The sequence below is a fragment of the Marmota marmota genome, unplaced genomic scaffold, assembly GCF_001458135.2.
Source record: "Marmota marmota marmota unplaced genomic scaffold, marMar, whole genome shotgun sequence".
Lineage (NCBI taxonomy): Eukaryota > Metazoa > Chordata > Mammalia > Rodentia > Sciuridae > Marmota > Marmota marmota.
In genome coordinates this window covers 6,083,829-6,109,005 of record NW_026000283.1, presented here as the reverse complement: position 1 = coordinate 6,109,005, position 25,177 = coordinate 6,083,829, and the positions used below count along the sequence as shown (strand labels likewise).

The following is a 25,177-nucleotide window of genomic DNA, read 5'->3' as shown; positions in this document are numbered from 1 at the left end:
AAGACAACAGAAAGGTAAAGAAGCTTTCTTGCATAAGCAAAAGGCAAATACAAAAATTGGATCTCAAGTATTAGGTTCTTAGTGGGTGAAGTAAGATACAGAAAAAAGCTCCAAATACATTTCTGGGTCTACTGATTTTTGAAAGGTTAATCACTTGGTCAGTGTTTTTTAAAAGTTCATGTATTAAAATAACAGGAAGAGAGAAAATCTTTACAAATATTTCATGTCTTCTAATTTCTTAGAAGTAGTAACTTGACCTCTAATAATCCAAAATAAGGCCTGCATAGACAAATATGAAAAGTCCATCCATTTAACTTTCCACACTGAGTCTGATGAGTAGCAAAATAGTGATGTGATTTATATATATATTTTGAATATATATATTCAAAATATGTATTATTTATTTAACAAACACTTTCTTTTGGAAGATGTAAGAGCAGTAGAGGTTTTCTCTAGGAGAAAAATCATCATTGCAATTTTATTGCCTTTCTGATTACTTTAGAGGAAAATTTTAATAATTGTATGGCTGTAATGCCATTTTCTACTCACTGAAGGTCTTCAGCATCAAGTAAAAATAAAACATAAATGTTACAAAGAGCAGATGGTATATCTATTAATAGTCAACACATCTTCCTAAACATATGGCTGAACAGGTTAACTAAAGGATAAAGTGGTAAGATTTGTATAGAAAACTGACAGCTGTAAAATATTTTTTCTTCTTTTAAAAGACACGTGTCTTAGGAAAATTCACACAATACTGTACGGTGTCTATGAGTTGTTTACCCTCAGGACTCTATAATTGCTAAAGAGCTCAGCCTTATTCACATAAAGGGTCATGGGGAATGAATTTGGCAAAAAATGACAGAAGAGTGAGATGTTTCTGACTAACTAGGGTGACAGTGAATAAGAGTGTGTATAGGCATTGTATTTAAAAAGAACATGTTTTAAAAGACCCTGAACACACTGAAAGAGCCATTGTGATGATTTTCAAACTAAAAAATTCTGAAAGGAAGGACTTTGAATGACTCAAGTTATTATCCTTAATATCCTTCTCTAAATACTCTTATGTTGTATTGTGAAGCCTTAATGGTTCTAGAATCAATTGTTCTAAAGAACTGTATTGATGCCAGTTTGTCTATTTTAAAAGGTATTATTTGCCTTTTCTTTTATTATTCGAACTTGAAATAACAAGGCTTCTCTTGCTTATTCCCTTCTTCACTGAAGTTGTTGTTCACCTATGTAGCCTTGGTAACATTAGCCAGGTAATTATTTTTGTTGAGAACATGTTAAAAAGATGCAAACAGTAAGTATCCTGGAAAAGCAGCAAAGAATGGAAATTTTTAAAAATCTTAACCAGCATTGATACAACATCAATAACAACGATATAAATTTTTCTCATAGTGACCTATTCTGAATAATGACTTTAGGGTAGGATGAGCAATAAGCTTACATAGTACCTGTATGGTTTTATCACTTATATCTTCTAGAATTATACTGTAAATCCAAATTATAGCCAAGGCAGCTTACCGATTGCTGTAGTTAACACAAATACTTGCTCCACCTTTTTTCCATCATTGTAAAATGCCAGATACCAAGGTCCTTGGTCCATATACTCTATGAAACCTGTCTCCTGAAGTGAGGTTAAGATAAGGTTCCGAGGGGAGTGCTGGGTATCATCAGAGCTCTTGGAGTCCTGCTTCACCAGTTGTTTGCCATCCATTAGTTTTACAAAATCAAACTGGAACAAATACAGACACAAATATGAGCACTAATTTTACTTCTAGACTGGCAAACATCTCTGACTTCACTTGATCTATTCCATATTTCTTTGCTTTGGACGTGGGCAAAGTGGAAGACCAAGGTTATTAATTCTGAAGTATATTTGAACTCAAAACTTATTAATTTTGAAAAAATTATCATGATATTTATAAATGTTATAAACAGTTCAGATTTAGAGCATTCAAAATAATTGTTTAAAAGCCATAAACTAAGAAATAGAAAAAAATCTTGAGTATTATGCAAGAGAATCTTGACATTTTGCTAAAGTATCTGATAGAAGATACTTGAAAATACACATTCTGCTTAGAAATGTTACTGTGACCTTCTCTACAAATTAAAAACTGTTTTATGGTTTTTAAAACAAATAAATGAACAGTCAAAAATTTGAGAACATTCATCATAATTTAATACCTTTGAGGTAACACATTTAGAATATTCAAAATCCTTCCCCCACTATCATTATAAAAGCACATAGCACATGTTTCTTTGAATATTTTATATTTTTTAAGAGTCACCGTTGATAGCATTCTGATTCCCTGTTTATTCTGGCCAAGAAGGTAAGGTTTTGATTCTAGTCATATCTGTTGGGGAAAAAAAGCAAGGCCAAGGTGTTTATTCTTTTTGCTACTTCTTAGATGGAACAGGGTTCCAAATGGACTACTGAAGGGAAAAAATAAGGGAAAGAAAACAAAATCAATGTGGTGGCTAAGGTTTATTGAAAAGCTATGTAAACTGTAGAGGATTTACATATTTGAGTTATTATTCACAATAAAAAAGAACCATATTTACCTGTAAGGCATAAAAAACAGCGCCTTTTTAACTTATTTGCAATCAACTCTTTACTGATATTCATTCCTTCCTTCATCAGGGGAAGGGGGTAAGGATGCACAAACCAGTGAAAGAACCGAGGGCACTAACTCTAAGGTGAAAGGGCTGGGAAGCTCATAATCAACCTGTTCCAGAAAGCAGAGGTCAAATTTAATGAATATTTTTTAAAATGCTTTTTTTCTGAGTCTGCCCCGGTAAATGCTATTCCTTATTTCTCCATGCCATTTTTTTTCATCAGAGTGTGATTATTCTGGATATTTCTTTGTATAATATTCTGCCCTTACCTTTAATACTTACACAATTTAAAAAATCATAACCTTTAAACTGCTTAACCTACAATCCTCTAAAAGGGTTCAAGAAAATACACATAGTATCAAATACCTGAGTATGTGTAGGTGGAATGTTCCTTCTGCCATAAATTCCCAGCAGAGAGTCCTTGGCTAGTGAAATATTGAATTTCAGGTATATAGGATGGTGGATAGTAATCTGAAAACGCCAGAATAAGCCAGGTGGAATGGTTTGCATGACCTGTGCGCCAATGTCAACTTCTCCGGTATCAATTGCTCGTCCCTTCTGAAACACTGAAGGTAGAGAAAATTACATACATATTAATCTTAATTTGTAATGCAATGGTTTTTAGCATTTCAAGAATAGGCATATCAAAACAACTTAATCAGCTTTTTCTTCATCCCTACCCTCTCCCATCTTTCAAAGCCTTACACAAATTAAATATCTTCTAAGGAGCCTTCCTTTACCAACCACTATGTCAGTCTCCATTTTGTTAAACTTCTATTGCATTTATTTCAATCAACTTGATTCATTTTAACCATTATTTACCAAGTGCCGCCTTAGTAGCTGCAAGAGTTACAAAGATGAATAAGATGCAGTTGTTGCTCTCAAGGAACTTTGAAAATAACAGAGGAAATAGGACAAGTGCACAAATTACCATATTGTAAAGGGAAATAAGTGCTCTGGGCATTCAAAGGATGGAAAAGTATTTGGCTAAGGGATACTTCTCAATTCTGTCTTTATCCTCTTTTATTTATTTTTAGCATCTATCATCATGCAACATACCACGCATTTTACTTATTTATTGTTTATTGCCTGTTTTTTTCCCCTCTGGGAAGGAAAAATCTGTTGCTGCTTTGTTCATTGATATATCACCAGTACATCGAAGAATGTAGGTACATGTAGGCCAAGAATGTATGTGATAAATACATATATAATTAATGAGTGAGTGAATGATAATAGGACTCTTGTGGGAGGTGACATTGAAAATGAGTCTTAGATGAGGTAAAAGATTTCAACACAGCTACTGGAAAGGGTATTAGGGAATAAGAAAGCGAAAAGAGGAAGAAAACTGTAAAGCTATGGTATAGAGTATGTGTATAAATAAAGGAGTAGTTAGAAAAAGAACTGGAGGGAAATAATGACATCATATTCTATAAGGCCTTGAATGCCAGTTGAACAGATTTATTTAGTAAAAGATGGAAATCCATTAAATATTTTTAAGAAGAGGGAAAGGCTGTGGATGTAGCTCAGCGGTAGATTGTTTGCTTAGCATTCATGTGGCCCTGGTTTGATACCCAACACTAAAAAAAAAAAGAGGTTAGGGGACATTAGATAGACTAATCTTGGGGCAGAAGTTAGAATGAATTAGAGAAGGGAGATACAAGAATAATATAGAATTTATAGGGCAATGACTCAGGTGAAATGACATGAAGATCTACACTTAGTGTCAACCCAAATGACTCATGTAGAAAATATACATTTCCAATGAAAAATAATTTAGTGTGAATGGAAAGAAGGAGGAATGCCTGAGAAACAATGCAAAGGAAAATTCTATAGCAGAGCTTCTCAAACTTTAATTGTATAAGAAAGGAGGGTCTTGTCAAAATGCAAATTCACGTTCAGTTTTTGTAATTTCTCAGCTGATACTCATGCTGCATGGTTCACAATTCACACCCTGAGAAGCAAAGTTCTCACGTGTGAAGGCTAAGGGAGGGTCAAAACTGACCCCATGTTTCTGAGTTTTTGGTGATTTAGACAGTGCTGATAACAAAAATAAGAAAAATAGAAGGAACTGTTTTGTGAGAGAGGAAACTGTCATATTTTCTAATTATTTCTGATGTTGTAGTTTAATATGCATTCCTTTGTCATCTGGTAGTAGGGAGGGAAGGGATACAAGAAGATGAAAGGGAATTAGTTTGACTTGATCTTAAGCAAGGAAGATGACACCTCAGGAGGGGAAAGTTCAATTTGGCCTCATTTCATACTACCTTTATATTTTTCAGCCATCAACTCCATCTCCACACCAAACAGTTTAAAAACACACATGGTCTCTGTCCTTTGTGTTCACCAGCTATAAAATTAACAGCCCATTAAGAAACACACCTGCAGTGGCTTTATTCAGAGGCCAATGCCTTGCAGCTCTTAACTCCCTAAAATACTTCCATTATTGCTTTTTGTGTTAAGGCCAAGAGTAATAACTATTTTAAGAATGTTCACTGTTAACTGTTAATAATAGATTTCAAATGCAATTTTGAACATAATTATGTATTACAGGACACATAATTTTGTGGAATTGACATTTATAATAAAATACACCCTTTGAGATAATAAATGACCAACTGAGGACCTTATTTTTCACTGAAAGTTACATTTTTCCATGTGAGACAGAGCAATTTGGTTCCCAAAGGGTTGATTAAACATTTAACTCTTAAGGTCCTAGAACTGACAAATGTCTTCAATGAGCAAATGATTAACAGACCATGTTTATGTGGACACTTTTGTTCTCAACTAATTGTTTAGTTTATTGGACTGCTCTCCTCATTAGAGGCTTTTATCACTTCTTAAAGTGCATCACTTGGCCAAGCAAGCTAGTATAAATCTAAAACAATTATAAATGTTCTAGGGTCAACAAATATTGTTTTTTAGGTGCTAAAAACCCACTTTTAATGACTCGATGTAATTTTTAAAATTCTAGTCAAAACTGGTTGATGGATATTAATCTTTCCATATCAACTCATCAAATGCTAGAAAATCTCCTCCTTCTGCACTTTATGGCATGATATATTTCATAATGAGGCTACTTAAATGTTATTCACTAAATCAAAAGAAACTCATAAAGTTGTGTTGTTGGAGTTTCCTCATCATTAACAGTACTGTATATTTAGAGCACATCTGCATAGGTTATTTGTGAAAATAATTTTAAAAGATGATGATCTTACCCTTTGAGAGCTTACATTTAAGACCAGTGAACAGAGATGACAATATAGTAATGAGTATGTGGACCATGATTTAAATAAAGATAATAAAACAAGGTAGTTGCAGTGAGTTAGTATTAGAGAAGTTCTCACAGTGTGCAGATGAAAAATTTCTCAGCCTCTAACCTTTCAGAGCTTTGTACATCAGAAAGGAAGATATCTCCCTTTTAGTAATCTATACCACTAAGTAGCCTGCTCCATTTTTATCAACTCTCAAAATAAGTTATGGATTACAATATAGTGTTATGAGCTCATTTATTATTTCATTATCTTCTCAAAGGTGGAGCAAACTAAAAAGAAGAAAATTATATGCAGAAAAACTACAAAATTTGATTTTTTGAAGAAATTCTGCATTAACATACGTAAGAAATAGATACGGTCAAACTTAACACTGACTGTGATCCTTTGCAAATTGTTAATAGCAGAACACTAAGGTAGAGTTTGTGTAATGTTCATGTTTCACTTATCATTTAATCACTTGTTTTGCTGAAGCATATCAAAAGGCCCAAGGAGACCATATTCGCCAGTAACAGAAAACTTTTCCTTGTACAAATTCAGAATGAAATGCAGAGAGCCACAAATCATATCACACTGTGCAGTACTATAGTTATCACAGTTTCACCAATATCCCCCAATTTAGTTTGAGGTAAACACCCTCTTTATAGGTTGCAACACAGGCATCAACTGCTGAGCAGGAAAAGCCAATGGCAGATAGGTTGTGTTGAAGCATGGCACATTAAGTGATGGTAGCTTAGTTCAAAAAGAAGAGGTCAAGCTTCCCGGAAGGCAAAAAAAAAAAAAAAAAAGGAAGGGGAGCTGGAATTTATGTCAGACACTATGAGCAATGTCTGCATCACTTAAACCAAGGTTTCATACATTGAGATCCAGACACATACCTGGATAGTAACAAAATAGTAACAACATTGTTCTAAAATAGGGGGTAAATAACTATATTCTGGATATATATTTCTACTTAATATAGCTAGATATGCTTCATTCAATGATTCTATGTCAAACAATCAAACATTGGTAGAAGATTTTGACATGTGGTTATTAAAAAGTATCCACTATTAGTTCTTTATGTGAAGATGACTACATTAAAGGCTATGTATGCTCTTGCCCATAATAGTAATCTGAGCAGTCTTTTAGAGACATTTGTAAATTCCATGAGAAGTATCTAAGCCTGTCCAAAAGAAAAGAAAAATAAATAGGCATTAAGAAAATATTTATTTCATCCTCTAGCATGTTCAAATTTTTGAAAAGACATTGGTATGGTTTTTAGCTGAATTAGTCCTAGTGTATGTGTCTCATGATTTACGTATCATTATGGTCCTACAAATATAATACTAGTTTCATAGTAACAAGTCTCTGTAAAATTTAGAATATCGGTTCTTGGAGCAAAACGGGGAGGTAAAACCAATCTCTGTTCCCTGTGATCAAAAGCTATGAAGAGCTGGGCGTGATGGCACACACCTGTAATCCCAGAAGCTTGGGAAGCTGAGGCAGGAGCATCAGGAATACAAAACCAGCTTCAGCAAAAACAAGGTGCTAAGCAACTTAGTAAGACCCTGTCTCTAATAGAATACAAAATAGGACTGAGGATGTGGCTCAGTGGTCGAGAGCCCCGAGTTCAATCCCTGGCACCCAAAAGAAAAAAAAATACGAAGGGATGAAGAGGATACAGCATAAGCTTTACCATTTCCATCTATGTAGGCTCATATGATTTTTATATTGAAGAAAAATATGTATTGATTTTCAGTTCTTCAGAGGAAGATTATACATATTATATATCATGGATAATATCCATATTATATATCATGTTTTTATATCCATTATATAACCCAAGAGAAGTCAAGATAAAAAAAATGAAGAATGAACATTGAACATAGCAGGCACTTATTTAATAATTATACAAACGAATAAATAAAATAGTAATATTGATCATTTACTTTGTTCACAGTAACTTTGAGAATCTATTTTGACATTTCAGTGCAAGGTTTGGAGGGAGGAAGAACTGAAAGTATCTACACACATAGGCTTTTGGGAATTCATTGTAAATAAAATGTGCTTATAATATAAATAAAATCCCTCTAGCTTACTGACACTGAAAATAAATTGCTGACTCTGTTGAGAATTTCATTAACTAATCTTGAGAGACATATTACTATATGAGTATAAACAATTATGTCCAGAACCTGATAGACTTCATATTTGAGTACAATAGGTTATTTGGTATTACATATTTCTTTTCATGAAGAAGTGAAATATTGCTAAAATTTTATCCTTAATTAAAGATTTATTTTGACTCCATATATATTTTATTGAACATGTATAATATAAAAGTCATAATTCTCTTTTTAGAAGGATTTCTTTAAATTTTGCTGTAAAAATGTGCAATTCCCTAAAAAAAAAAAAAATAAAGTTCCACAGTTCTTCTCATGGGTCTACTGACCATTAAGTGTCATTCCCATAAGTTAGTTTCCAAATATAAGGCTGTTTGGAGTTATTATACAATCTCAGAGTATAATACAAATTGTAGGATTTCTGTATGCTTATTACTAATAGTATATGAAGTAGCCGGTCTCCTGGAATTTCCTAGGTGAAAACTAGAATTGATATAAACTCAAATATATCATCATTGAAAAGAATTACAGTTCCTAAATAAGTGGAAATATATTCCATGTTCATGTACTGCCATCTTACTATTGCTAAGATGGCAGTACTTCCCAAACTGATTTACAGATTCAGTGTAATCCTTATCAAAATTCCAATTCTCATTTTGCAGAAATAGCCAGCCTGACCCTGATAGTAAGGGCTAAAACTATAAAATTCTCAGATGAAGACCTACACATAATTTTTTTCAACAATGGATTTGACAACAATAAATAACAAAAGAAATGGTAGACAAATTGGACTTCACTGAAATTTAAAACTTTTGAGCTTCAAAGGACACTATCAAGAAAATGGAAAGACAGCCTATAGAATGGGAGAAAATATTTGCCAATCATATATTGAATAAGGGACTTTAATGTAGAATACATTTAGAAAATATATACCTCAACAGTAAAAAAGACACATAATTGAAAATGGGCAAGTTACTTGAATAGATATTTCTTCAAAGAAGATATATAGATGGCCAGTAAGCACAACAATAGAAGTTCAACATCGTTAGTTAGCAGGGATATGCAAATCAAAACCACATTGAGTTGCCACTTTATACCTATAAGGGTGGTTAACATTAAAAAAAACCCAGAAAATAACAAGTGTTGGCAAAGACGTGGAGCAATTCACATTCTCATAAATTGCTGGTGTCAATGGCAAATTATGAAGCTACTTTGGAAAACTGTTCACCAGTTCCTCAAAGAGTTAAACATATACCACATGACCCAGCTATTCTACTACTTGGAATATCCCCCCACCCCTGACAAAATGAAAACAGGTGCTATCAAAAACTTGTACACAAATGTTCATAGCAGCATCATTCATAGTAGCCAAAAAGTGAAAATCCACAAAAGTTCTATCAATTGATGAATGCATAAATCATTCAATGGAATGCTGTTCACCCATTAAAAAATGAAATATTGATATATGCTATGACATTTATTAACCTTGAAAACATATAAGAAATCAGAGCCAAAAGTTACATATTATATGATTCTATTTATATGATATGTGGAAGTATTCAAATCTAAGGATACAACATGTAAATTACAACAATCATGATACAACATGATTTCCAGGGGTGAGGGGGAGGTGGGGATGTTTCATACGGAGTGACGGGCAATGTCTGTGAGGTTTCCTTTTGGTATGATGAAAATGAGTTAAAATTAAGTAGTAGTGATAGCTACACAACTCTATGAATATACTAAATTTAGTGAATTGTGCATTTTAAATCAGCAAATAATATATAAATTATAGCTCGACAAATCTCTTACAAAATATGGTTATAAAGCATAAATTGACATAGCACACTAATACATACACATACAAACTATAGTGCACTGTCAAAAGAGATCTGAGACATTTCTAAGTGGTTTTAGAATGTCGCTTACTACCTAGAATTTGAACTGTTCCTTGGACAGTTCTTTTAAAACATGTGACTGGACTGGACAAGGTGGTGCACACCTGTAATCTCAGCAGCTTAGGAGACTGAGGCAGGAGAATCACAAGTTCAAAGCCAGCCTCAGCAACTTAGCAAAGCCCTAAGTAATTCAGTGAGACCCTGTCTCAAAATACAAATATAAAAGGGGCTGGGATGTGGCTCAGTAGTTAAGTGCCCCTGGGTTCAATCCCTGGTACCAAACCAAACCAAAGAAAAAAAATGTGTTTAGGAGTAAGCAGCAGAGATGCCTATTTTCTATATTTTATACAATGCTAAATATTGTTGTATATAGGTATGTAAGTTATTAAGTTCACATCATTTTGGACTTTAGAATGTTGGTAGGGGGGCTAATCATAGATCAGTTTATCCAGATTTCCCTTTCATTTAGAATAAAAATCTCCCAAGGACAGGGTACTCATATCTACTCCCTGGGCATTTAATTAAAAAAATTATATGATGATCTACCTATCATATAGTTGAGAGTAATAAAGGAGTTGTACAACATTTTGTATTTGACTTTCAGACAGCGAAGCATCTGGCATAAGCACCAGTTTTCATAGGTAACATATTGTTGCAGTCTTTAATGTCTACCTTTTAGGAACCCAGAAAAATCTTCAATAATATCAAATTAAAATTTCTCAAAGACAAAACTCATTGCAGAGTAACATTAACAATATGGATAAAAATAGATGTTAATATTTATTGAACACTTACTGTGTCCTCTTTTTGAATTTATATATGTAGTCTCTTTCATATTCAGTTTACCATATAATTTCATGTCCCGGTTTATTTCCAAGGCTCCTTCCTCCACTTGCTCGGCTTCCTCTGGGACTTTGGTTCCCTTCCCAATCTCCTTTCTTACTAGCATCCTCAATCTCTCCCTCTATTCACTTTTTTATTCTTTGTCTTTCAATAAACCCAAATCTCTCTTGTTTTAGAAAAAAAGGAGAATAAAATAACCCAATGCCTCCTTTTCTAGTTATCATACTATTTATCTCCTTCCTTTCCTTGCCAAAGTGCCTTCATCTGTTTCACTATGCACTTATCTCTTAGTCTATTATCATCTGCATTTTCTCTTATCACTCTATTATTTCATTCTCCTAATTATGTACTCCTTAAGGTCACCAGGATTGATTTTTCTTGTTTCCCTAAGAAAAAAATCAAAAAAGTCACACTATTTCTAAAAAATAGTGACCTTTTCATCTTTCTTTTAAGCCTTTAAATACCTTATTTCATTTCTGTACAACAGTTGATTGTATGTTATTTTGCATTGTGCCTATATGTATCCAATTTTCTTCTAGTTCCCCTATTTAATAGGAATCTTCTCAAGGGCAAACTATGTCTTCCGCTTCATTTGTTAACTTAAATTTTTTTAGTTATAGATGGATATAATACCTTTTTATTTATTTTACATATTTTTTAGTTGTAGGTGAACACAATACCTTTATTTTATTTTTACGTGGTGCTTAGGATGGAACCCAGTACCTCATACATGCCAGGCAAGTGCGCTACCACTGAGCTACAACCCCACCCCATTTGTTAACTTTTGAATATATTTAGTACAGTTAAATTACCAAGTTGGTCCATAGAGCATTAAAGATCATGAGTTTCTGTGTTTCTAAATAGTACTATTTAAATTTTTCTTCTCTTGTTATTATTTTAATGAAGGGTTTGAATTGGTTAAACATGTCTCTGTCAACCCAACTTTCTACTTTTATTCTTCCCTCTTCCAGAAGAAGATGGTATTTGTCTTCTGGTCAAGACACTTTCAGGAGGACATACAATGGAAATAAAAAGGCAACTCAAATGACTAAGTTAACCCAAAGACTCTTAATACTAGGTGGAGGCAGAGAAAGGAGATATGATTATTATGTGTAGGATTACAAGTTACACAGTGTGAAAATGCAGACTTGTGCATTAAATACCTAAACTTTAGGACTTCATTTTCAAAAGTAAATTTCACATAAACTAGAACTACAGTTGACTTCACAAAAAAGCTAGTAATGTTTTGAACTTCCTCCAAAAGTAACATAGGCTAAAATGGATATAAATACATCCTTACAGAACCAGATATATACATGGCTGATAAATTTCTACAATGGCTGGCTCCTCCAGAAAACTCAGATGTTGTAAAGATGCTAAGGGAGGATCCCCTTACTTGGAAGCACAAGTCCACTTAGTGTCCTTGTTAGATGGAGCCTATTGACTGTAAGGACCACAAGTTAGGTCCATTTTTTCTGGCATCACAGGAAAGGTGTGTATTTAGTTTTTTAAAAAATAAATAAAATAAAAAATATTTTAAAAATAAATAAAATATAATTACAATGAAATAAGAATGAAACATTAAACATATATGACCAAGAACATTTAACATGAACTTTTTATATAATAAATAAGTTTGCCTTTTAGCATAGGGAATCCTTTCCATAAATCTGTTTTAGAAGTCAGGTCTCCAGTATGCTTTAGGAAAGCCTTTGTTAAAACTGAAGTATATTGATAAAGTGATTTAATATAGTTGAAAACAAGCTGCAGCACTCTAGCTGGGCCCTCTGAAACCTTGTGTTAGAGAAATATCTATATAGCATTATAGGAAGCATTTACTGTAATTTGCCATCAATCTTTAAAAATAATAATGTTAAGCTCCCAACAATGTTGTCTTTGTTAGTGCATTACTACTATTTTATTCATGTGGTTTGTTGTGCTTATATGAATTATTCTCAATTCTACCACAATGTCCTGGGCTATGATATCCTTTAAGTAAAAGATACTGCAACTGTGGGTTGACTCAAAGGGCAGCTGAGTGCATTTTAATATCCACATGTCCTTTGAACCAATACCGAAGAACCACAGCATTATGCTGCAGGACTGTGTTCCATCTGAATGCACAATGATTACCTGGGTAGGGTTGGTGCAGTTCTTTAGTTTTGTACCACAAAATGAATACTGACCTGCTGATTGGGTCTGTGAAAAAATATCTGCAAAATTCTAAGCAAATTTAAAATTTAACCTGTTATTCAAAGGCCACAACTATCATTGCATAGATTGTTTCAATCTCTCTGTGTCTCAGGTTCGACAAAACAAAGGTAAAAAGGCAAACACACACACAGACACAATCCTTCCACCAAGTATACAATGAAATGTAGTTGTTAAAGGCACATTTTACACTGTCAGTAAAATTTCAAAGTTCAGAGTTCAAAAAGCACTGTCTGTGTTTGTGTACATATATCTTTTAGATTGAGTAGGAGTGGGCAGAGCATCTGAACAGAGAGGTCTTTGATATGAAATTTAAAATTGCAAAGTACTCTTAGGGATATACATTTGGACTGGATGGTTTGAGATCTGAAATCTAGATAGCTGTTAAATAATTAGCCTTGAGAAAATAATTTTATAAAAAAGAAAGGGCCCAAAGTAGTGTAATGAACTAACAGGAAAAACTAGATCCCAATCTCAGCTCTGCTTATAATCATTATGTTGATTATGCAAGGCAAGTTACTTAACTTCTTGTGTTTCATTTTCAACTATAAAACAGGGTAACAATAGCTGCCATAGCATAAAATGGTTATGTGGTAAAATACATAGCTGTTTTATAAAATATTTTGAAATTGTAAATGGTTTCTAAGTGCCCTCTGTTATTGTTATATACATGTCAGAAATCCAAACTTGTACTTCAGAAAACGGGATTAATTATTCAAATTACAACAAAACTTGCAGCAAGTACTTTAAATGAAAAATATGGTTTACAATCATATTTTTCAACCATTTCCCAGAGTGTACCCTTTTTGTAAAGATAAGTCCATTTTTATTTGGATTGACTAATTGTTCTTCCTTAACTGCAGAATTTGAATTCATTGACTCATGACATGCACATCTGGACAGGACCTCAGAGCTAAACTCATCTTGCTGAGCATTACCCCATGTTAGTCAAAGCCTTAGAAGCTGCCAAGAGAATGGATAGCATAGAAAGGAAAAGAAAAGGGAGTGCGAGGTTTGACAAAGATGTGCATCCTTCCATCACCTTCTTTGTTTTATATTTAAATTTCTAATTTTCAAGTAAGATTTAATTTGCAAAAAGGGATTCACTGACCCATTAGTCCTGTTCTCTAGCCCCAGAAAGGGTTGAAAGCCAAGCTCCTTTATTTTTCAGATGAGAAAGTGGAGCATAGAGAGGTGAAACTGTAGTCACTATTGGGTCTTGGCTAAAGCATCTTCACGACAGGATATAAATTGTGTCGTATCAATCAAATGAGTGTTGTTTACATGGTCATATATTCAACAGACACTGACTAGAAAGTGTCATTTTTTTTTCCTTCAGCTTTGTGGTGATTGATCTTGTAGGATGAATTTCAAAGAAATGCCACTCCCCCTCAAGGCCAATCTTTTGCAAAATTGTTAAGGAAACAAAATCTGCCTTTAGTATCCTTCAGTTCTCTCTCCCACCACCCTTCTTAGTTCCTGGTGTTCTGTTTTTGCATCAACTTGCAGGAATTTGGTACTCTTGGACTCAATAAATTTTATCTCATTGAGACAGCTACTGAAAATGTTGGGCTTTACCTAAGCCCTACGCTCCTGGAAAACAGTACTGGCTAAAAAATCCCCCTACTCTTTTGTGTTCTGAAAAGTGGCTTACTGGAAAACTACACACACACACACACACACACAAATACACACGACATACTTTCCCTACATGTCTTATTAGATAAATCTCTCTGTCCATTCTTTGTATGACTGCTGCAATTTATATATTCGTGTTCCAGTATTACAATAATATATGAAAAACAAAATGTGGAATCAGATGTCCTCATTTTTAGTCCCAGACACAGATTCTCCAAATCCCCATTATTTGTCTCATTAATAATTACCTGACATTAAAATTGTGTCCCCAAACTAGCTAGGTACAGAGATAAACATTTTCTGCACAGTTAACTGATGGAGACTTCCCGAGTACAAAACAATCCCCCTGTGGATTACCCCACATGAAACTTATCTACTCCTCTCTATAAAAGACTAAGCTAAACCTCTATATTGCAATAGCCTGAATAAAATCAATTTCCTTACTTGTTCAGTTTTTGTGTTTGACACTTCGTGATTGAGAAGTTCTTCAGCAATTTACATATTTAATTTGTGTTACATCATTATGATAACAGAGTTGAAAAAACATAAAATGTGGAACCAGTGTCCTCAGTTTTAGTCCCAGTTCTTTCTGAGTGATCTTGAACTTTTTGGGATTAATTTTCTTTACCTTTAAATAAAGTTGTTGGACTGGATAAGCATGAAGATTTTAATATTCTAAACTTGTTGATAAATTATTTTGCAATTATTTTAATTATTTATGAATGTTACATGATGCAGATTTAGAAGTAAACCTTGTTCCTATCTTTCTTTGCTTTGTTTGAAGTAGTTGTTATATAATATTTGCTAGTTAAATGGAAAGAGTTGTGAGTAGTATGTAAGATTCAAAGATACTTAAGGATTATATTAGTATGATGCCTTAAATTCTATAAGTGTTTATTGAACAATGACAACTTATGGTTTCTTTAAATTTTTATTTTGGCATATGCCAGTGTGAGAGTGTGACATCTTAAATTCTAGAATGTTTTTAAAAATTTTAGCATACTAAATGTCTATAACCAAACGCCCCTTTCCCCTTTCATTTAGATAATTAAGTGCTGAAAAAATAATTCGATTTCCTAATGAGACACATACAATAACTGTTCATGTGGCACCAATTCTAGTAAATTTGATTTTTTAAAGTGCTTTTCTACTTATCCATCATCTGATGATAGTGGTAATTTAAAAACAATAGATGTTAAATTGGTTAAATAAAAATAGCCCAAATTTTAAGAAAAGAAAACATCATATCGCAAGGAGATCATCATATATAGAAAAGTTGCTACCAGTGTTGTAGGACCCAATTGAATGTAAATGAATGTTTTAAAAACTGAAGGTAATTTTCCAGTCTTCTGGCCTAATATTATTTATTGTTAAACACTGTGCCAGAAATTATGATATATACTTTAGAGCCATTGTCTCATTTACTCCTCACTACAACCATATGAGACAGGTACTGTTATTATCATCCTTACATTACAGATAAGGACATTGGTTCAGCAAGGTTGTGTCAATTACTTAAGGTTGGAAAGTCAGTAAATGACACAGTCAGTATTCTGTACCACATGTGCCTGACTCCAGAGTCCAGGCTCTTAACCACAATGCTACAATGCTCAATCCTCCAAGATAGTAAAGAAAATAATGTAAAAAAATATTATGTGGTTGTCAGTTTCATAATTTAGGGCATAAAGCATCAATACAACCTTCCAGAACTGTATTTACAGGGTATGTGCTATCTAGAAAATTATAAAAGGATTCAGCTGACCATTTGAAAATATCCCTATATTGTATTACATCTTCTGCAAGGTTTGCTTTACTATACACATGGCATTATCAAAAATAGAGCTCTGTTTTTATTCGATAAGTAATTAGAAGTAAAGATCAAATAGAGTAGAAACATGATGTTCCTACTTTTTTGTCCAGGATTCATAAAAAATCAGTTTAAGCTAATAATTTGTTTATATACTAACAATCTATAATGATTTTTCTTACTAAAGTATTAAATTGAAATTGTTTTGCCTTCTGTGTTGTTATAATTGAGCAGAATACAAATTGTTTTTTTAACTTATGAAATTTATCACAATACTTTAAAAATATAAGTGAATAGAATTTATCCAAATTCTATCATGAATAGATTCTGGGGTTTTGTTTTATTATGTAAAAAAAAATTGTGGTCTTCGTATACATTTCATGTCTATATTCAGTACACAGTTGACCCTGGAACCATGTGGAGGTTAGGGGCACTGCTTCCTGCATGGTAAAAAATCCATGTAAAACTTATGACTCCCCAAAAACCTAACTGCTAGTAGCCTGCCATTGATCAGAAGCCCTACCAATAACACAATCAATTGATCAGCCCATATTTTGTATGCTATATGAATTATAAACAGTGAAAATATGCAAGAATTGCAAGAGATCATTTTTTTTTTTACTGTGATACACAATTTACTAGAGAAAAAAACTGCTGACATTGAGATGATCAGTGTCACAGGGTGTTTGAAGCAGATATTCTCAAACGTGAGCTTACCACAATAGGTATAGGAGGTGGCAACAAAGTTATTATACTACTACTGTATGCACTATATGCAATTTTTATGTAATTACAATCTAATACTGCATCTTCAGGTTTACATTACTTTTGACTGTGAATAGTGCCATGGATGGTCTATAAGTATTTTTGTGCATATGTTTTGATAAATTTTAACTTTTAAAAAGTTTTGCATAAATTTTATGATAGTAAATGATAAATAAGCTGTTATCTACATATATCATATATTTTTCTGCATTCATGACTTACCTGTTTTTTTTTGGGGGGGGTACCAGGGATTGAATTCAGGGGCCCTCGACCACTGAGCCACATCCTCAGTCCTAATTTTTGTATTTCATTTAGAGACAGGGTCTCACTGAGTTGCTTAGTGCCTCGCTTTTGCTGAAATTGGCTATGAACTCGCGATTCTCCTTGCCTAAGTCTCCCAAGCACTGGGATTATAGGTGTGCGCTACTGCACCTGGCTTAATTTTTTTTTCTGGCTACTTATAGGCTATATGGTTGATCTGTGAATTTTTTTTTTCAAATTGCAACACATCTTCAAATAATAACTGGCATGTAAAGGACCCTAAGAGTTCAAATATCTGTTATTCAAGGATTAATTATAGCACAGAAGTTAAGAAACAGGGCTCTGTAATCAGTCCACCAGTTTCTAGCTCTGTTATCTGGGACAAATTACTTACTCTCTCTGTGCTTCTGTTTCTCAATTGGAGATTGGCAATCATAATATGTTTCCTTCATGATATAATACAAGTAAAGTGTTTGTAACAATTCTTGACCCCTGATAATTGTTAAAGCAATTTTGGCCATCATCATCAACCTACTTTTTAGAAATGTATCATAAGATATCTGAGATAGAATACAAAATTAAATATACTCTGATGATACCTATGTGATAACCTACTCCTATCTTATATTTTTCATTTCCTTCAGATATTTCTGAATTTCAATATCAATGACAAGAAACCCTGAGCAGATAGATATTTCTTCAGACATAAAGGAATGAGAAAAATCAGGTAAAGGAAATTAGGAAGAAATGTGTGTACTCAAACCCCTTCTTCTGTCATCTCTGAATCCTTTACGCCCCTCAACTCCACTCAGCAATAACAATGAAACTGTTGATGAGTCCAGCCTGGAAACATATTTTCAAACTATGTAAAGAAAACTTGTATCATTACTGAAAACTACAACAAAGCTATTATCTTCTCCTGAACCATAAGTATTATTTTTTAAAAATAATTTTTAGTTGTTGATGGACCTTTATTTTATTTATTTATATGCAGTGCTGAGAATTGAACCCAGTGCCTCATACATGCTAGGCCAGTGCTCTACCACTGAGCCACAACCCCATGAGTATTCTTTTTCATTGAAGCATGGACCATAGCAAAGTTAACTATTTCAAAAGCAAAGAAAAATGAAACCTACAAACAACCCTCCAAAAGGAATTAAGCACACACATCAAGAGTACTAGCTCAAGCAATCAAAAAACAACATATCTTATTTGGAAATGATGAACCAAAACAAAATTATCCTATTACCCCTATAAAATCATAAGCTTCTTGAGTGTAAGGTTTGGATCACTCATTTATTTGTTTATTTTTGATCTCCTAAAAATACCTATGATAGTGCTGGCTATACATGTTATCATTTCTGTTTTTCGAATTGTCTTCCTGAAATTTAACACAGCTTGGGTCCTTTGTACTGAGTCTTATTTGAAAAGCAGCCATAATACAAACATCCAGTTGTTTTTAATGATTATATATTAAAACTAATGGCATTCAATGTGAGTAAGAAGTTGGGAGTACTAGTATTATGATAATTTATTGTAAATCAGTCAGATAGTTAGTTGAAGCCCATGTTGGTTAAAGTTATCAAATCAGGACTCAAAGTGATATGACATTTCCCCAACTAGAAATGATTCAAGGTCTCCAGCCAGAAAAAAAGCTATGTTCTCCTATTTTGACATAAACATTCACCCTCATATTAAGCAGAAAAAAAGCCTTTTTTACTGTAAACAAAAGAAATTTCTGTATGCCCTTTGTAAAATGTTATATAAAAATGTTGGGCTTGGACACAAGAGAACTTAATCAAAATCCCATGTTGCTTCAGGGTAGCTATATGTGAAATGTAATTTCCATTGTATTGAAAGTTCCATTCAGTAAATATTTGTCTATTTTAAAAATTGCCAACATATCTGAAAAGTTTAATTGGTTTGTACTCAAGGCACTGGAGAAAAGAAAAATTTGTTTTGACAATACATTTACATGTATTTATTCAGTTCACATTAGAGTACTTCTTTCAAGTGATCATGAAATTTAATGTGAAGTGAAACCATCCTACATATGGTCTTAATGACTAATTTAGAAAAAAATTAATCAATAATCAATCAATCATTTTGATCACTGTACCTTTTTTCTCTGATTTGTCAGAAACTTTTCCTCCAATTGGAGAGTAAGTAGTATCCATGGATTCCGTCCCTCTGTTCCCTTTGCTAATTCCATTTTCATAGAGCTGTCCTTCAACTGGTTGCAATTGCCAAGTCAGGCCAAACAAATGTACTGCTGCAAGAAAACAAGTCATATATTAACTTATTCCAACTCACTGACAAGGCCTCCAAAACCAGCTATCCTTTTGTACCTAGAAACACCATAACCAGTTATCTTTTAGTTAGGTCGAGCAAGGAGTATACACCTACACCATTTTACTACACTACTTTTCCAAGTAGCTGTTGTTAAAGCTCTGAAGCTAAAGATATCCCAGAAATAGGGTTAGAGATGGGAGGATTAGCAGTAACAGTGGGATTTAACTCAGCTCTTCAGTGCTGTGACCCACCTGTTCCCTCTCCACTTACCTAACTTTCGTTTGCACAAGGAAACTACTGCAGAGTAATGTTAATAGACTATCAAGAGAACATGGGAAATCTTCCCAGTGGTTCTGATTAAATTCAATTCAATTCAGAAAATATATCCTGAATGCCTCATGTGCATAAGACCCTATGATAGCTGCTACAGGTGTTTAAGTCTAGATGACGAATGGCATGGGATTTGGTAGTATTGTAAGTATAAAATAACCATAATAGTATATGGAAGAATTGACACAAGAAGTTCAGATTTTTGTAAGAAGATTAAAAAGTATATGTAATTGGTCATTATGCAGGGAAATAGCACACTTAATCTTGATAGAAATATAAAAATACAGTGAGCTTTATGGAGGGAAATGTGGCACCCTCCCCCCCAAAAAATAAACAAAATCTTTAAAATCTGGTTGATCCTTTGAGCCAATAATTCAATGTCTATGAATTAACTACGAATGTGGTAGACTATGACTATTGATCATAACATTTGAAAATAATACTAAAAAGTTCTGATAAATCTAAATATTCACTAAGCGAGGTTTCATCAAATAACTGGCTAAATATAGTAAATAATAAAAGACTGTGGCTACTGAAATCATGTTGCAGAATATCAAGCAATGAAATGGGAAATATTCATGATGCATCATATGAAAAAAATATCAGGTTCCTAAACAGTATGAATAGTATGATATGACTTGTGTGTGTGGTGTGTGTGTGTTCATTTCTGGAGCAAGAATATGCTGAAGGATATAGTACAGGGAGCTTACAAAGGATTTTTATTTTCCTCCTTATGGTTTCTATATTTTCTGTATATTTTACAGTGAACATGTGATATTTGCCACCTAGAGAACAAGAAGATTTTATTTGAAGAGAAACAGTTTAAAGGAATGATGTCTTAAATTTGGCTGGACTGATTAAGAATGATTTTATGAATGAATTTTAGAGATGAACTTTGAAAAATGTGTAGGACTTTGATGGGTGACAATTGAGAGGGAAGAAGAGGCTGGTTGAACAATTATGAATTTGTCAAGTATAGGATGTACTTGAAGCAAAAGAAATGTTCAGATGTGAGTTGTCCCCCAACAGTTTAAGTATGAGACAATGCAAGAAAGTTTAGAGGTGAAATGAATGGGTTATAACCCAATCAGTTTTAACCTAATCAGTGCATGAATTCATTGATAGGAATTAATTGGATGGTAACTGTAGACAGGTAGGATGTGGCTGGAGGAGGTGGGTCCCTGGGGTCCTGTCTTTATTGTATATGTGTGTGTATGTGTGTGTGTGTATGTATGTATGTATGTATTGTATGTGTATGTGTGTGCATATATATATATATACACACACACTATATATATATATAGTGTATGTGTGTGTGTGTATGTGTGTGTGTATATTCCTTGTTGAGCAGAGCTTTCTTTCTCTCTGCTTCTTGGTGCAAATCCTGAGACACTTTCCTCTACCACACTCCTCTACCATGATGTTCTGCCATACCTTGGACCCAGCGCAATGGAGCTGGCCATCTATGGACTGAGATCTCTGAAACTGTGAGCCCACAAATAAAACTTTCCTACTGTAATTGTTATTGTTAGGTCTTTTGGTCATAGCAGTGAAAAAGCTGACTGAAACAATTAAGTTTCTTGGATCCATTAGAGCTTAGTTTTGTGGAGGTAGTTGTGGAAGTTAAAACCAGAAAGGTAGATTAGGGTCACATTGTAGAAAGACAATGAGTGAATACCACCCTTGAATAACTGGAGTTAATATCTTAAGTAACAGTGCAACATTGTTATTTTCTGAGCAGATGGGAGATGATCAGAATTTTCTTTCAAAAGATTAATTAGGTAGCAATGCAGAGAAAAAGAGGGTTTTAGGCAAACAAATGATATCATCAGAATACCTTTTGTATAAAGATAAACCCAGTAATAGTGTGGAGAAGGATGAACTGGAGGCCTAAAGATAATTCAAGGAAACCAATTGGAATGGCATTGCAATAATATAGGTGAGAAATAATTAGTGTCTCAATTAAGGTGGTGTCCAAAGAATGTCTCAAGTTTTTAGAGTGAGAAGGCAAAAAAGGCAATTCCTTAAGAAGAAATTTCATAAATGGCAACTTAGAATTTGGCAACAAGCTCTATATGTGTTCATGGTGTGTGTGTCTCTATGTGTGCATGTGTATGGGTGTGTGTGTGTGTGTGTGTGTGTGTATACATATCTTATATAGGTATGTAGGTATACTAGGTGAGGCATAAGAAAAAGTGTGGGTAAAATTGTAATTTAAAATGATAAAGATTTTCAGCCATAGTAACTGAAAAAATGGTGGGATTATTAATAAATTTAGGGAATTCTTCACTTAACCTCTGAATAGTTGGTACCACATATGTTTTATTGAATAATGAGTAGTTGAACATATGCTTTGAGGTGATTATAGGAATGCAATGAATTCAATTTTGGGGATGTTGGGTTCCAAGGACTGGTAGAACATGTACATAGCTATATTAACCACAAAAGGGTTGAAGTTCTGGGGAAAATTTTAAACTAGAACAAGACTACAATGGTATACATGCACAGAAGCAACAGTTTAAGATGTGAGAGTGAATGAGGTAATTGAAGGGAGAGAATAGTGCCTGGGGCAGAAGCTACAGAATTTTTTTAAATTTATTTTTCTCATTATATTTTTCAATATCAACTAAATTCTACCAAAAGACAAAAAAAAAAAAAAAAAAGCAGGAAACCACTTATAAGTCATCTCATATTTTTCTTTGTGTTCTCAGGCAATCTGAAAGGGGCTAATTTAATATACTCATTTAGTATATGAACTAGTGACTGAAAACTGAGAAGCTAGGCAGGTAACCTATTTAAAAATCATTCATCCACTTTTAGTTGGAACTAAAGAGATTTCTAGCACCTACTTTTTAATTTACCCTTAAAACTTTTAAGCATTTAATTGGTTTCTATCCTTTTCTTTGGATTAAGGCCAATACTGTCTGATGAATTTCTCTCTCAATTATTGGAAACAACTAAAACCAAACGACACTGGTTCTGAGTAAGGTATGGTATGGCATGTTAATAAAGTTATACTAGTGACATTATTGAAATTTCCTTGCCAAAGGACTCAAAGATATACTTGTCCCAGTTAAAGGCATTTATCAGTATTACAGAAAATTTGGTATATTCTGTGCCCCCCCCCAATAATTTGGATATAATGGATATTACTAACTATATTGAAAATGTGTTTCATTTCCTTGGTTCAATTACTTTTTTATGAAATTAGATGGACCATATGTAACAAAAGGCAGAGTGGCTCTCATTTTGAAGACCTATTTTATGTACTTTAAGTTAAGCTAGTTTCCTGAGGGCACTAGAAAATGTTAGAAAAATTCATGTGGTGGAGAGATTCACTTCAAAATATATAAGGTAAGGATTAATTTTTTTACTATCAAATTAAATAGACTGCTTGCAGCCAATCAAGGCAGATACAGAGGTATGGGCACATTTAGTGAATACTCTTTGAGAGTAGTAAGGCTTTATAATTCCTTAAGTTTAATATATCTCTCCTGGGGAACAAACTGTGTGGAATGTATATTTGAATATATAATAAAAGTTAATTACTTGCTACAGATCTGGAGTACCATGGAAAGGCTCCTGGCCTTTTCTCTCTTCCTAATTGAACTTCCATATTGCTGAGGCATGAAAAAAAGCCCAAAGTGCATTTATGTGCAGGGTAGAATGTGGTTACTAAACAACTATAGTGTCTGAGTTTTATTAAAAATAGAGAATAGTTTTTCCATACTAAGCAAATAAATAAAATTATGCTGACCTGTGGAATATGTCAATGGACAACTAAAAGGATATGGTAGTACTTCACCTATGGGGATTATTTATTGATTTATTCAACATATATATTCAAAGCACATGCCAAGCACACTGGTAATGTACTTTCCATATTTTATACAGGTGAATACAGGGAATATAATATTTAAAATAGTTAATTGTCAAAACAGAATAGGTACTGTCCAACCAAAATGCATTATCAGATATAAATAACCAAGATGGCTTAATTAGTACACATTGGCCATGTGTCAGCTTTGGATAGAGGATATGTGTATGCATAGAGGATATTGACATGCATCCTTAGAGGATATTGACATGCATCCTTAAATCTTAGTTAGCTGAGTCCTTCAATTCCAAGTATAGGCATTATGAGCTAACTGGCTAGAATTAAGGGTAATGAACAAATTTATGATATAAGTTATATTCATATATTAGCTCAACAAATATTTTTGAGGCCCTCCTTTGTGCCAGGAACTATTTTATTTTTAAGTTTATAGCAGTGCCAACAATGAAAAACTCCTTACCCTCCCAGAACTTATATGACAGGGTAATGGGTTAAGACTGACAAAGAAAAATATGATAAAATATAAATTATGAAACAGAATATACATGCTATGTAAACAAATAAATAAATGAGATATTGTCAGATAGTTATAAGTGCTATGAAGAAAAGAACAGGTAAAGGTGGTCAGTAAAGGCCTCTCAGAGGAGGTATATTTGAACCAAGATTGAAATGATGTGAATTCATTATGAATATCTGGTGGAAGAACCTTCCTGGCAGAGGGAAGAGAAATTACAAATAGTCCTGAAATCTTACATGGGCTGTGTGAGGAGGACTAAGGAGTCAAAAAAGTGATAGAAAACTCGTACACATAAGGATTGGATTCACAATTATGTTATCTCAGTGCTCTAAACCATTTCAGGAACTGATCACCAAGAAGCAGGAAGTGAATAGAAAGTAATAGCACTAAAATCTCTCATACCAGAACATACACATATAAATGAGCATTGCTAGTAAAAGTAGATCTAATACAAATACTCATGACCTCAAGCAAGGTTAAAGTTATTGTTCCTAAAGACATACAAATATACATACTCCAGTGGGTTGGGAGGCTAAGGCAAAAAGATTTCAAGTTCAACGCTAGCTGCAGCAACTTAGACTCTATGCAACTTAGTGAGACCCTATCTCAAAATAAAAAAAAAAATTAAAAAGGGCTGGAGAATGTGACTCAGTGGTTGAGCATCCCTGGGATCAATTCCCAGTACCAATATGTATATATACATACATATGCGCGCGCGCGCACACACACACACACACACACACACACACACACACATATATATATATATATATATATATATATA

General features: G+C 33.5%; 1 protein-coding gene across 4 annotated transcripts in view; it reads right to left on the bottom strand.

The window, feature by feature from the left end:
* The window catches only part of Tenm1 (teneurin transmembrane protein 1), a 796,988-nt gene that overhangs the window by 269,701 nt on the left and 502,110 nt on the right, over positions 1-25,177 (bottom strand). For 3 of the 4 annotated variants that reach the window (XM_048797132.1, XM_048797133.1, XM_015498498.2), the window contains 3 exons: positions 19,539-19,691; positions 2,989-3,188; positions 1,528-1,738 (listed from right to left, as the gene is read on the bottom strand). In XM_048797132.1, the coding sequence (XP_048653089.1) occupies positions 1,528-1,738; positions 2,989-3,188; positions 19,539-19,691 (564 nt within the window). The remainder of the gene's footprint in view (positions 1-1,527; positions 1,739-2,988; positions 3,189-19,538; positions 19,692-25,177) is intronic. The other variant, XM_015498499.2, reaches the window with a different exon arrangement.